The sequence below is a fragment of the Falco naumanni genome, chromosome 3 (assembly GCF_017639655.2).
Source record: "Falco naumanni isolate bFalNau1 chromosome 3, bFalNau1.pat, whole genome shotgun sequence".
NCBI lineage: Eukaryota > Metazoa > Chordata > Aves > Falconiformes > Falconidae > Falco > Falco naumanni.
In genome coordinates, this window is record NC_054056.1 from 11054001 (window position 1) to 11068793 (window position 14793).

Sequence of the window (14793 nt, forward strand, 5' to 3'; positions counted from 1 at the left end):
ATTTTGGGCAGAGCCTGGCTTAGGGACCTTTAAAAGATTTGTGTTTTCGTCTGCAAAACGGCTCTCCACTGCCTGCCTCCCCTGAAGCTCAGGTTGTGTGACAGGAGGTGGAGACACCCTGCTCCAACACCCCGATCCGCAGCTCCTGGAGTTTACAGGAACGGCCCCCCCGCTAAACCCAGCCCATTTCCACTGTCCCCCAATAAAAGGGCCACGTGGCGGTGGTCAGTGACAGCAGGGGCTTCTCCACCTCCTCCTGCCCCCCTGGCAAAGCCCCCCTCCTTGGGAAGACACTTTACAAGCCTAAAAACATGATCTTCACGCACAGGACACCTCCTCCCCTGCCAGGGTCCTTCCCTTTCGGCCTTTGCTGTGGCAACCGCTGCCGTAACGCAATCCCGCTCCCGCTCCCCACCCCGAGAGCTGCTCCCCACCCTTGTGCAGAGCCCCCCGAGCCTGGCACTCGGAGAGGGGGGCAGCAAGAGCCCCCGGCACGGCACAGCCCCCTGCCCCTCCGGGAGCAGACGGGACCTTCCCCAGGGTTAGGCTCAGGCAGGGGAGCATCATCTCATCGTGTTGGGGGCACAGCCACGCCGGGTGCCCGGGCATCGGTGGGAGCGGAGGGTCACGGGGGCAGGCTCTGCCCTGCCCAGGGAACACTCGATCCAAACACCCCTGGAACGAGCCCGCTGGTTTTCAGCCAAGGCGCTTGGGTCCCCTCCTCACCCACGAAGGGCCGTCCATGTCCATGTCCATGTCCAAGTTCACCATCCTCTGCTCCAGAAGCACTCCCGGGGCCGCGAACAGCTGGAGGCCACGAACAGCTGGAGGCCACGAACAGCTGGAGGCCACCAAACAGGCTGGATCAAGAGTGTCACCTAGTGGCAACAGAGCTGATAAAGGTTGCGTGATCCCACAGAGACCCCACGCACTTCCCACACGAGTGGGACCCGCCAGCCCTTAAACCTCCAGGCTGCAGCGACACGGGCGCTGGAGCGCAGCTGATGCGCAGGCTCCCCGCGTCCACATGCAGCCCATATGCTGGGATCTGGGGATCCGTTTTCCTTTTAGCGGCTCTCCCTCCTCCTCCTCCACCTCCTCCTCCACCTCCTCCTCCTCCTCCTCCTCCCAAATGGAATGCAGCAGAAAGCTAAAGGGAACCATCGATCTCCCATGCCCTGTGCCCTCCTGCGCTGCTGTCCTGCCCGGTGTAAACGACCTTCTCCCCCATCAGCCCTGAGGAGCCTCCTGCCAAAAACCAGACAGGCATCAGAGCACTGAGAAATGGAAGTCAGAACTAATTTATTTAAGAAAAAAAAAAAAAAAAACCAAACAAAAAAACAAACAAACAAAAAAACCTTGTAAAAAGGAGGGGGAGGCATCGATTACAAGCTCTGGAAGCTCTTGTCAGGACAGCGCCAAAGAAATCAGCTTTATACAACTGAGAGAAAGGGGTAGCAGGAGGGGCCCAGGGCTGTCCCCCCCCCGCCCCCGAGCCTCCCCAGCCCTGCACGAGCAGCCCCCTGCAAAAGTACATCAGCATCCCGGCACTCGTCCCCCTTCTCCCTCCACCACTGTTAAAGTGCAGCAGGGAGAGGGGGGAGAGGGGCTGGCTCCCACCCAGCCCACCCCCACACGAACCTGCTCCTGGCTTTCCCCTGGGGGCCGCCAAGCGCGAAGCCCCCGCGCCTGTGGCATGGCCCAGGGCCCTCGCTCCCGGGGAGCTCCGCGGTGGCCCTGAGGACCAGCAGGGTAAGGGCTCTCGTCACCGCGGCTCCCCACCACATCACACACACAGCCCCAGAGGCACACCCCGGGGGCCACACACCCCCCAAGAGCTACCCAATTAATTAAGGCAAGGGGGTTGGGGGTGAATTAAGATCCAGCACGTGCCAGGAGGGACAGCGCGTCCATGCTGAGCCCACGTGTCCTTAGGCAGGCAGGGGGAAGAAGGGATGCCGGCGGCCCCGCACGCTCCGGGAGAGATGCGCGTCTCTTGTGGGACCGTGGAGAAGCTGCGTCCTTTCTTCCTCCACCTGAAAACCCCAGGGCTCAGCGAGGGTGCGTGTGACCCGCAGTGAAGAGCGGGTTCGGGAGCCTGCAGCCAGCCCCGGCAGAGCCCAGCTCAGCTCTGGCTCTCAGCCGAAACCCCCTCGTCCGGGCTCCCGCTCCTCTCAATATATTATTACTATTATGTGCAAGTAGTTTTGCATCAGAAGACGCCGAGCCCTCCTCTCTCGCCCTGCAGCTCCAGCCCCACGGCCGCCCCTCAGCCCTGCTTGTGCCTCAGAACGTTCCTCCAGCCCCGGGGTGTCGTGGAGAGCAAAGCGTGAGGGTAGCTATTAGACAGGAAAGACTCCACCACCCCCCTCCCTCCCCCAACCCCAGCCCTCTCCCTCGCACACACCCCCTGCCCGCGCCGCTGGCTGCAAGGACAGTCCGCAAGGGCCAGGTCAGTCGTCGCCCTCCTCCTCGTGATGGTGGTGGCTGGAGGCGGGAGGTTCTTCCACCTCCTGTTGGTGGTGGGCATAGTGATGGGGGCTGGGACCCTCCGCGGGCATGTTCTCCTCCGCGTTCAGGTAGACGTTGAACAGGGCTCCCTCGTGGCTCGGCTCCTTCCCGCAAGCCTGGCAGCTACAGTGAAGGATCTTCTCCACCAGCTTGTCAACCCTGGGGATCTCGTCGTTGCCTGGACAGTCCAGTGTCACCTAGGGACGAGGACACGGCAAGTGAGGGTAGAGCTCAAGGCCCGGATGGCCATCCTGCCCCACACCCTGCAGACGTGGGGTATTTTAAGCGAGAAGCGATGGCTCCTGTCCGTATAAACAACGAGAGGGACACTGCTCCCAGGTGCTACCGGCACAGAAATATCAGCGGTAACTGCAAAGGCCACCCACAAGGCACGTTGCTGACCATCTCAGGTAGCTTGGACTAAACCATCTGCCCAAATGGCTGAGTCGAGAGCAGAGCAGAGCGCTGAGCCCAGCTCCCTGGGCGCCTGGGCTGGCCTCGGAGGCAGGGTTTATGGCTCTGCCAGCATCAATGGCGGCATCAAGCTGTGAGGTCTGAGGGTGACGGGCAGATGGGCTGTGGGAAGCACTTCTGGACATCACAGAAGTCAAAAATTCCCGAGTGGGAGGAGGTGAAAAAAGGAGCGGTGGAGAGAACAGGCAGGAAGGATGAGCACAGGGATGAATAATGCAGGGATTGACGGGGGATGCTTCTGCAAACAGTGATAAATGCATCATTCATCACATCAGTCACGTTGCTTCCAGCAGCCCCTTCTACCCAGGCATCTCAAGCCAGGGTACAGCCACCTGAGGGACACCCTGGAAGGAAACGACAAGCAGGAAAACCTCAGGGAAGGGGAATGACTTGCCCTAAAGCGGTGGCAGAGCAGAGCTGAGAGCCCCTGAGCAAGGCCCCGCAGAAAGAGCCATGGAGCGGGCAGGGATACTCCAGGGATACTCACGATTTCCCACATGGACTGGGCTGGCATGCAGGAGTCGCAGTGCACCAGGGACTCCGTGGACTGAGGGAAGGTGTTGGGGACGCTGTAGCTGAAACACTGTCCCAGACAGGCCCTGCAAAGACAACGGGAGGGATGAGGGCTCAGGGGAGGCACCTGCTCTTCCCAGCAATGGCAGAAGGAGATTTGACCTTCCACTGAGACAGACAGAAGGCAGCTGGGCAGAGGCAGGACATGGTGCGAGTGACAGTCCCCAGAGCCACTCCGGCGTCATCAGCAAATGGAAATCAGCTTCAGCCGTGTGCAGCTCTGCCCCCAGGGCGGATCCATACCTGTTCTGGATGGACTTGGACTCGCAGCCGCTGTGCCCCACGATCTGGGTGATGTTCTTTGCCTCGCACCAAGCGCTCTTGTCCGGGAAGAGGGCGAGCTTGTTGATGGGGGGGGGTGCGGCCAGGAGCAGCGCTGGGAAGAGGGCACCTACCACGAACCATAACATCATGGCCAGCTCTGCCAAAACCCTGTAACTGGAGAAGAAAGCAAAGCGTTAGCAGGGAAGACAAGAGACAGAAAACAGCCCCACTCCTCCAAGCCCGTGGCAGTTCTTGGCTGCGACAAGCACAGGTACATCCCCCCCGTGTGCCGGTACTCACATCTCCCTCCCCAGCCGCTGCCGGGGCCAGGAGGGCTCCCCAAAACACTGCACAGGCACTGGGAGATGCTGCTGTGCCTCCTCCCTCTTCAAAACAAGCTCTGGGGCAGGCAGATACCTGCATTACTTCTCCCAAGCTTTGGGCCAGAAGCAACAGCAGCTTTTCAGCATTTCCCACCCAAAGCTGGGCTGGGAGGAGTTTGCAAAACACAAGTGTCACCGCCACGGGCCGAGCCAGGTTGGAGAAGTTGCGGACCGCAGAAATGTTTTTATTTGAGGAAGGAGCAGACTTGCCCACTTCCTCCTCTCCCACTTTAAAAGCCCAAGCCGGCCTTGCCGCAAGCTTTCCCGGAAAAAAAGGGACCGCTTTCCCGGGAAGGAAAGCCACCCTCCTCCTGGCAGCACGCAGCAGATGTCGCTGGGAGGCAGCAGCACGCAGGGAGCCGTGGAAACCTCAGTCCAGAAGGTAGAAACCCACAGGAAAGACCAATGCAGCATTGATTTTTATAGAGCCACTCAAATTCAGCCGACGGTTACTCTGAGGACGGGACCTCAGGCTGCAGACGAGGTGTGGGGGGGGCTTTTATCACTGAGCATAACCCTCGCTCGCAGAGCTGGTGGGCTGAGGGGGTTACTCACCACCCCGGAGCAATCCCATGCCGCTTTCCTTGTGGGTCAGCTCTGCTCTCCAGCCAAGGTGCTGCATTAACACTCCCAATCGCTGGGGAAAGGCAGATGGAAAAGCATCACAGAAACCGGGAATTTTTTTTCCTTTGTGGGGTTTGGATGGAGTCACAGTGAAAGGCAGGCATTTTCTACTTCCTAAAATATTTGTTATTTCCTTCTATTTATTTATCCAGACGAAGATCCAAAGCCCACACTGGAAAGACTCTTGTTGATTCCCCTGGCTCCTGGGCCCAGCCCTCTAACGCTTGCCGGGAAAGGAGAGGAAAAATGCCTTGTTTATGGGAGAGCAGTGTCAGAGGCAGCTCTGCACTGGGGACTCCCAGCTGGGTGGTCCCCCGGTCACTGCGTCCACCTGCACAGTCTTCACCAAGACATCCTCAGCTGGAGGACCACCACACTTCTCTGAATGATAGAGATGGCCTGCTAAGCACTTCTCCCAGCTCCAGCTCAGGTCATTTTAAGGTCATTATGGGGCAGAGGGTTTTGCCCTGTTACACTTCCACTGAGCCCAACATCCTTGATTGGAACCGAGAGACGAAAGTGAGATGCTTCCTCATCTCCATCCCAAGGCAGCCGGAAAAGGGCGTCCTCATTCCCTGGCCCCGGCATCTCTGGAGGAATCAGGTGGACCCTCTGCTATGTTTTCTGACTTCTCGGTGATACAGGAACATAATGGTATAACGCAGCAACACCTTTATAGTCCTGGCTTCCTAACCCTCCCAGCACTTTGTTGACGTGAATCCCGTGGGTCCCTGGTGAGAATATCCACACAAAGCAGGGTTTGCAGGTCTTGGTTGGAGATAAGCAGAAGGTTTTTAGCCCCTGAACTTGCAATACCATTAACAAGAGCGGTGTGGTTAAACACATTCCTCCTGAAGACACCTCTCAGGGCTTACTTCTGCTCCCTGAATTATATTTTTTTCCATCGCAGTAGGGGAATTCTGCAATTTCTGCTAAGGAGACATAGCTAAGCTGCGCGGGCGCACACACACACTTGGTTTGCTTGGTTTTCTGCAACGAGCATCACTCATTCCTCAGATGCCAGCAGCTCTGGGCTGAGGAATCCCGCTCCCAAAGGCAAGTCCGAGATCCGAGCTGGGATGTGACCCAAACAGCAATAACAACCCCCCGGGGAACAGCCGAAATTCCTCTGGAGTCAGCACACAAGTTCACTTCCACACGCCCGATTAGAGAGCAATTTCCTTCCTTCCAAAGAAAGGTGGTGGCTGGTTTTTCTCCAGGTTTCTGTGCATGTCTACCCAGCAGCAAACAAAGAGGCAAACATTTCTGTCTGCGCTGACAGTCCTGCTTCCCTGGGACCTTTTTTTTTTTTTCATTCCTGGAGGGAGGCGTTCAGTACAGAGGTGTTTCTGCAGCACTGGTCAGAGCAGACCAGTTGCCAGAGGCATGACGGATCATCTCTGAGCATCTGGGCTCCCGCCTCGCTCCGATACCGAGAGGAAGACGAGTGAGGTTGTGCTCTGCTAAAGCACAGGGCCTGGCCTGGATTCAGAAAAGCGCTTAAACACACGCTGAAGCCCTCTCCTTTTCTGAGCAGGGATGGCTTTGTAACCAGGGCCCCTGGCAGCACGGCCACGGTGAGCAAGGGAACCGGGTACCTCTACAGAGACGGAGCAATTCCAGCTCTGCCCCATCCTCCAGGGCACGCAGGTCCTGAGCGCCGCTGTCCCTCCCTGATGGCCACAGCCCCACGGTGTTTTCCTTCTCCCAAGAATGCTCTGGAACCCGCAGGGCCACATTTCTAGCAAGTAACAAGGTTTATGCCAGCGCCTAGGAAAACATCTGATGCAGCTGAGTTTAGGAGGGAGCTGAGGCTGGAAACAGCCCATGTTCGCTGGCATAGTTCAAACCAGTCATGCGAACAGAGCTGCCACTAAAACCATTCATCTGACAGCAGCCACAGGGTCGGAGACAAAAGCACCGTGTTCCTTCTCCCCCCCCCACCCCGGCTGGGAAGGGAAGGGAAAAAGGAAGACAAGGCACCCAAGCAGGTTTGCAAACTCCCGATTAAATAAAGGCATTGAGCACATTCCTCCGTGACAAGCTAAATTACACGTTGCAGCCCCTAAAGGAACAAGTGTGTTGACCCCAGCCCTGGCCAGCTGGCGGGAGCAAGCGCTGCCCCACACACAGGGGTTCTTTCTCTTCTCCACACCAGGGCACATTTTTTTCCTGCTAGTCAAAGCTTTTCAAGCAGAAAGTTCAGCTCAGTTCCGGCAGAGCCATCAGCCCGTGAGGGTCTCCCCCCTCTCCCGCTGCAGGGAACCGCATGGCAGCTTCCTCCACCATCCCTTCAGCGCATATTTGAGAAATCAAATGACTCAGCCCTTGAGCCTGGCACATCCCGGACTCCAGAGACAAACAACTCCTCAGCGCACGCACAGCTGCAGCCTTGTGGTGAGCAGCCCCGGAGCCCTTTTCCAGCCTGTCCCCATGCCCAAGGAGCTGAGGGGCAAAACGTGCAGGGCTGACGGGGCTCAGCCGTAGCACCCCAGCACCCCGCCGGGGCCGGGAGCCTGGCACGGGTCCTGCCGGCTGAGCCTCCCACCAGCCTGGCTGCCAGCACTGGTGGCGGCACACTCAGATGTTTCGTGTCACCTGGAATCGCTCCTTCCTCCCATCCCGGCAGTCCCCGGGGGCTCTCAGGAGTCCTTGCAAGCAGGACAGTCCCCACCAACGCCTGAAAGCAGCTGGGAAAATCTACACTGGTTACATCGGCCGGAGGACAATCACGGGAATTACCTCGGAGGCCACATTCCCACCATCCAGCCCACAGCTGTTCCCGGCCACTTGGAAACCAAACACTTCTGGAGGAAAATAAAAAAGATCTAATCAGTTTTACCCTCTTTTTCCAGTGGGAAGTTTAAAGCATAATACAAGACAAGCCTGCAGGTGGACATGGGGAACATTTCATGAGTAGTTTAATATATTTATAGGGGTTTTTTCTTATCCAGGATCTTGCAGTTTTGCCAAATACATAAAGCCACAGACACAGGTATATTGTGCTCATGGCCACACACACGGCATCCCAGGTTCTGAGAGACAAGAAGGCCCTGAGCTTTATAAACATTGCTTAGCCGAGGCTCAAAGCCCGTGCATGCAGCACAGAAACAGTGTCAGCTCCACGCTGCAGCTAAGGAAAATGAGGTACAAAGCCGGGAAACGGCCTTACCTCAGCGCTTAACGCAGCCATCCAAATCCTTGTGCGAGATGCATGAGATCTCAGCAGAGATGGACAAGGTCAAGGTGTCAGCTCCTGGTCTGGATCAGAGCTGGGACCTCCACCGTCCTCTCCTGCCCCCCTGGACACACGACTCTCAAGCTACACCCTGCCAAGCTGCCAAGAGCAACCCCAAGTGAGTGTTAGACAGGAATCACAGTGGTAACGGGTCCTGCTTTTGTGTTCAACGAGTTATTTGTGCCATTTTACTGAGAAAAGTTGCTGCAAGGCACTGCCCGGAGAAGAGAAGGTCCCAAAGACGTGGTGCTGGGTGCACTGCTCCGTGCCTCAGTTTCCCCGCTCGTGGGACCACAGACAGCGGCGTGCCGTATGCCGAGCGAGCCGATGGGTGCAGAGAGAGCGGAAAAGCACAGGGAGGTCTCTGGAACACCAGACCTCCTCCAAGGGAAGGGGCTCCCCAGGGCAGGAGTGGAGGGATGGCTGCCAACAGCCTCTGCCCCACACGACGCGGCGTGCGTTCCTCGACAGGAAAGGCGCTGTGCTTCAAGGGCAGGTGGGAGTCAGGCCGGGACATCGCTGGGGAGTCACACAAGGACAGCGTGCCGCAGGGCGAGCGGGGGTCGCTGCATGGAAAAGAGAAAGCTCTCCAAGGAATCGGGTGGGATCACCCCCGTGCACGGAGGTGGCCAGGAGCCATCTCGCTGCAAGTAGCTACAAATGCTAAAAGGCAAACGATTGTTTAGGCACCTACAAGGAAGCAAAGCTACAGTCAGCGTCTGGTTTGGTGGCAACTGGAAAGAAACGTGTATCTGTCCCAGAAAGATCCAGGGCATGGCTCTCCTCAGACATGGGATTTTGTCTAAACAGTTAACCCCTGAATCCTACAGGGAATTTGCCTCTTAGGAATCTCAACTCAAGTACTATTTGCTTACATGTAACAAAAAAAATCTAGCCGGCATTATTAGCAGGAAAAGCTTAAATTTAAACTTCAAAACCCTAAAAGGTCACTGCATACTAACAAAAAATATCAAACCAACCGATTTCATTCAATACTTGTCCTTATTTCATACCTGCCACTTTTTTGCAATTTGCGTTTAGCTAAAACTTCACAATTTCCAATTTAGGTGCAAAAAATACAAAGCGCAACATGCTTTTGGAGACTCTACTATTGTGCCTGCAGCAGTCCAAATTCATCTGATCAATGTCACGACAATATTGCCAGGGGAGAAGGAAGAGCACTATGCCCTGAGAGTATCTAGAGGTAATTCTTCAGGACAGCAAGATGGATGGGTGTTTAACTGAACACAGAAGTCTCTTCTGAGCTGACAGCTTCAGTCTTGTTTTACTGAGCTGCAAAATCTGGGAAGAAAAAATTATAAAAAAATAAAAAGGGAACTACCGTAGGAAGACATTTGATATTTAACATGCACAAGAATCAATCCTACAAACTTTTTGATAACGGCGCAAAAGCTGTGTCGTTTCTCACTGTGCATCTGGCTGCCTCTGCTCCTTTCAAAAGCAGATGTTAGAGTTTCCCTTTCCGTAACATATTAATCTCCACTCAAGCTTGGTTGGGCGATTCACAGAAGTAAAGCAGAAATAGAGAAAAGCAGTGCAGCATTTTAAAAGCCTTCTCCCCTCCCCACTTTGGCCAGAATTTCAAAAGACTTTGGTACATTAGAAGTTTAAGTCTGGCTTCTCAGCCAGGCACTGAGCACTCAAGAAACTCATATTTTGCAGCTGGAAAAAAAATAAAAATCCAAGCTCTTTTACCTACAAAAGTCATTGGAAAGCTACCTATGGACTTAGATAGGCTTAGAAGGAGCTCCTAAAGGAGCTCTGCTGGAAAAGGGACATGCTAATGGCCTGTGGAGGAGGCAAGAGTAATATAAACAGTTTCTGGTAATTTATTTCAATTACTCTATTTCTTGAGCACTGAGAACAATCACGGCCAGGAAAAGGCATCAGCCTAAAGCAGAGGAATATATCCTGGCCCCCACTACCCTCCACTCCCTCTCTTCTTCAAGCACCTGCTCCAAACGTGGGGCTCTGCAGCCCCTAAGAGCAGCGGGGCAAGAGGGGTGGGAGCTGGAAAGCCAGCCCAGCACTAGCCTCCAGCAGCCAGCAGTTTTGGGGAGCCCCGGGATGGGGGTGCCTCGGCGAACTGGGGACAGGAGAGATCATACAGGCTCCCTGCGCCAGGAAGGACCAGTCTGCCACGTGCTCTGGCTGCAACGGTCCCCAGCGGTGGGTCGTATCTGGGTGCGTTGCAGATAATAGGAGAAACAGGCACTTTTAAACACAGCTGTGAGCTGCATTTCAGCCAGGGGCCTTGCTCGCGTGTCTGGACCTGAACCGGGCTCGACTCCCTCCCACCTTTCCCCCGGAGCTGGTGTTTCCCACACAGCCGTCCCACACGCTCGCTGCCGCCCGGCACGGGAGCTGAGGGGATCGGCCGAAGCTCTGGCGGCGTGGGAGGACAACAGGCATCCGAACGTGGACATCGCATCCCAAACCCTTTGGAAATCCCACGCAACAACAGTGCTGGCTGCCCTCCAGCCGGGCTGCCCTCTCTAAAGCTGCCCCTGACCCCTGCAAGCTGCAGTCTCCCCCTCCGCGTGGGAAGGGGCTGTCTTTTCCTCCACCGCGGCATCACCAACAGAGCCTGACCGCTGTCGGCATCTCCCCCAAGCACCTGGCTCACCCCGGAGCCCATGGTCACACCGCTTCCCCTTGCCACCCAAGCCACAGCCTCTCCCCTCCTTTTTTTCGGTGAAAACAGCTTTCACGGGGCCGGTAATATGCGTGCTGCCTCTGGGAAGGGTCCCAAGAGTCGCTCGCTTTTCCCGTGTCTGATCTGCAGGCAGGCACCAGCCGTTCCCCAGGGGAGCACTTCTCCCAGCAGGCCCAGTTCTGCTTCCACTTAGAGTGAGGTAAACTGGGACCGGCTCCTCCAAATGACTCCACTGGTGCAAATGAGCTCAGAATCTGGCACTGCTCGTCTTACTCAAAACAAGCCTAACTGGAACCAGATAAAACCAGTTCTAGTACATAGTGGCCACTAGGATTATGATTTTTTTTTTTTTTTTTTTTTAATTTAGCACACACGCCGCGTAAGGCCAACCTGCAGGCAGGGATGGGAGTTGTCTCAAATGCCAACCGCGCTGGCTTTCGGCTCGCGCGGTCATTCATTACCAAACTCGTATAAAAAATCGAGCCCTGTCCTCCGCAGCAGGGTTGCGCTTGCAGGATCAGGTTCCCAGCTGCTGGAGCAAGAGGGAAGGAGAAAGGGGTTTGCAGCTGAAGCTGTGGACTTTTCAGTGACAGCTCAGGATCCTTCCTGCTGTTTCCCCTCTCCCTTTACGCCCGTTTAGGCTGTATCCCAGCCACAACAGCAGAAATCCACTCGACCCGAGTGCTGCTTCGCCCTCTGTTAATCTCTGATTTACACTGCACCAGCCTTCCCAGTTTGGACGGCATAAAGCCCAACGTCTGCGTTAGTTACCCACGGCACTGACTGCGATTATCTCCAGTACTGAAGCATAAAACCAGGCAGCAGCGCAGGGCCGGAGGCTTTTGGGGGTAACGGAACAGCTCGCAGCCCAGTTGGTATTTTCAATTGCTACCAGACGTGCCGGAGGCTGACCTCACACTTGACATCCAGACAGCCTCCCTAAAACTGCAGGACCGGGCGCAGTAACCACAGCGAAACCCAACGGTGAACCGAATGCCGGTGTTTTTCCCCGCTCTGGGACAAGTCGGCCGAGCTCTGTATCAAAGAAGGAGGCTTAAGCCTTGTTTGAGAGTGACCAACGCGAGGGCCCGATCCTGGCGCCATTTCCAAAGCTCGACTCCAAAGGACTGCGATCTTGGGGATGGGGGTAGCAGCCCAGCCCAGCTCCACGACTGGTAGAAATGAGCGTTGTGTTGCTCCGTTCCCACCACCGGTGCTAATTTACTCCCAGGAAAGCCCTGGCCCCCCACCGCCCCATGTCACTCCCTCCCTAAACAGCACCACGAGAGAAACAAAGGTCCGGGGAAATGGCAGGCACAGCTCCTGGCTGTGCTAACGGGAGGTGCGGAGGGCAGACCACCCCTCATTTCCAGGCCGGTCCTCCCCCAGAAGGACGGTTTTATCAGCTGTTCAGGTTTTTAAGAGTCTGGTTTGAGCGGGTGTGAAGTTTCTTTCCCCCAAGCGCTCTGGTCCTTGCTTTATCACAGGGGATCTCCAAGCCTGGGCGACTCGAGGCAGCGGGATTTTTTCCAGCAGACTTCAAGAAAAAAAGGAGCAGGAGCAGTGCCCTCGGATGGAGCAAGTCCCCGGCTTTGCCTGCCCCACAATTGTTGCAGCTAGGGTAGGGGAGCCAGCAGAGGTACTCGGAACGCTGTACTGGGAACGTTGTACTGGGAACAGCACAGAGCCTGGGGAGGAGGCACTGCCCAGGAGTTTACTCTGCTTCTCGGGCAGGTTTCCCACGCCTATACCAGCTTACCACGACCTCAGCAATGCCAACAGACACCACGAGCAAAGTTACTCCAATACGGGCAGGTCTTCAAGGCTACTTTAAAAGTGTCCTGGTTCAGGGCCCAATCCTGCACTTCTTGGGCACCCGAAACTCCCTCCAGTTTGACTCTTTTCCTCGCTCCGGAAAGACGACCGGGCACTCGGCAAGGCTTTGCTCATTTGCCCTTTTTGCAAGACCGCAAACTCCCCAAGCTGGAATTCAGCACAGAGAGGTCAAGCCAAGAACCCGGATTCTTCTCAGGACTGTTTGCAAACAACTTGGGATTTTTATACTGAAGGCAAATTCCATTTCCCATCCTGCGGTTTGCAAATTTGAGGCGAGCTGCCTTTTTCGTGATGGGAGACTGCCTTCGAGAAGCAAAAGTGCCCATTGTACACAGCTGATTTTTGGCTGGTTGGACACTGCAAAGAGGACATTAAGTTTTCTAGGCTAAAAATACAAGGGAAAATCTGGGCCTTGCCATATCACCAGGTTCCTTCCCACTCGTTTCAGCAGGGTGCAGATTTTTCCCCAAAAAACCCTGCACAGCAAAGCTACGGTGCCCTAAATCCACAAACACTTCACACAGGCTGAATTTTTAATTCGATGGGGTTATTCCTATCCCGTAAAAACTTTGATTGTGGAGCAGAAGCAGAGCATAAGTTTCTCGTAAAAGTGCCCTCATAAGAGAAAAGTTAGTAGGCAATAAGGGATTGTCTGGATCAACTTTAATGCAGCCTGAAAATGAGCTGAAGCGTGCTCTGTCCCCAGAACTTCTCTCAGAGAAAAACAGAAATCCCCACTGTGCATAAAACGCAGAGATGATCACATATAACAAGTCAGAATTGCAGCAAATATTGAAGAGAAACTGAAATATGCTGTTACAACTCAAGAAACAGGTAGAACTATGCCGGATATAAACCTTTGTAATATTTCAGTAAGCACAAAAACCTATTTGTAAGATACAAGGATGTATTCGTCCCTAGTGCAGACTTTTCGAGTACCCATTGGGAAAACCTCCTTCCTTCACGCGTGATACCCGAACTATACGCGTCCTCCGGCGCTGCGGTTCATGGATAGTCCGAACGTTCCCGTTCGCTCCCTGCACTTTTGTTCGAAACCCGGAATAGATGGGAAGGAAGGACTCTGTACCACAGATGTGCAACCGATAGAGCGCGGCTCCTCGTATCCTATTCTTTTTATTTTATTCGAGCTAAAGCGGCGGTGGAAAGAGTTTAACGCTTGCACAGCAGACCCCCCGAAGTCCGCCTCATCTGCAACCGATTTCTGCCCGGGGCGATATTCTCATCCTCCCGGCCATCCATCACCCGCGGGGGGGGGGGGGCAGGGAAGGGAGAGGGGAAAGAGGCGGAAAATCTGGTGCTGATCAAGCGGCGGCGAAAAAGCAGCAGGTCCGCTCCGCTGGGGCGGGGGGCACACAAAGCCGAGGGGTACTCACCACCCAGGCGACGGCGGGCGCATCCCATGGGCTCCGGGGCCGCGGGCGGCGGCGGGCGGCTACAGCCCCGCGGTGCCCGGCGGCTGCCGCATCCTCGGCGGCCCAGGGCCGCCTCCTCCCCCCCGGTGCCGGGCTCCGGGCGGTGCCGCCGGCCCCGCCGCTCGCGATTGCACAATCGGGACAGGGCGGGGGGGGAGCGGGAGGAGGAGGGGAGAGGAGGGGGAGGGAGGGAGGGACGGAGGGAGCGGCTGCAGCGCCTGCCCGCCCCGCCGGGGCTCGGCCGCTTGCTGGGGCGGTTCGGGGAGCCCCGAGCGGCCCCCGGGGGAGCGGCTGCCCCCCGCGCCGTGCCCGAGCGTGGGAGCCCCTGGGGTCGGCAGCCCCCCCGGCAGAACCCTCGGGCGGCGGGGCCGGCAAACCCCCAGGGGGCTGGCAGCACCCCCGGGCAGCCCCCCAGCCAGCAGGGCCAGCAGCACCCCTTGGGGCTGGCATCTCCCCCGGGCAGTGGGGCTGGCACCCCCTGGGCATCCCCCCAGGCAGCAGGGCCGGCAGCCCCCGGGCCGGTTGCGGAGCTGGCAGGCAGAGCTAAAAAAACCACGGGGAGAGCCCGTTGGCAGAGCACGGCCGTAAAACTGATGGGTCTTGAAAAAGAAGAGCCGTGTCCGAAGGTAATTTCCCAGCATTTGCTCCTGCAGCGACATAAACAAAGTCTGGATTTGCCTCACCGAAGGCAAACAGTTCCTCTTTCAACATCCCACTTGATCGAGTGCTTGGGGGAGAGTCCCAGCCGCAGCAAAGGCTTTGGGGGTGTTCTCCAACACC

General features: G+C 56.3%; 1 protein-coding gene across 2 annotated transcripts; it reads right to left on the reverse strand.

Moving 5' to 3' along the window:
- Positions 1 to 1285: 1285 nt before the first annotated feature.
- On the reverse strand, positions 1286 to 14141 carry LOC121085558 (neuroblastoma suppressor of tumorigenicity 1). 2 transcript variants are annotated; one of them, XM_040588338.1, is made up of 4 exons: positions 13975 to 14141; positions 3802 to 3996; positions 3473 to 3584; positions 1286 to 2708 (listed from the first exon to the last, which is right to left on the reverse strand). In XM_040588338.1, the coding sequence occupies exons 1-4, from the start codon at positions 13995 to 13997 to the stop codon at positions 2454 to 2456; spliced, it is 585 nt and encodes a 194-aa protein (XP_040444272.1). In that variant the 5' UTR covers positions 13998 to 14141; the 3' UTR covers positions 1286 to 2453. The 2 variants fall into 2 exon arrangements, with proteins under 2 accessions (XP_040444272.1, XP_040444273.1); XM_040588339.1 differs by lacking the exon at positions 13975 to 14141 and adding an exon at positions 7572 to 7592.
- Positions 14142 to 14793: the final 652 nt, after the last annotated feature.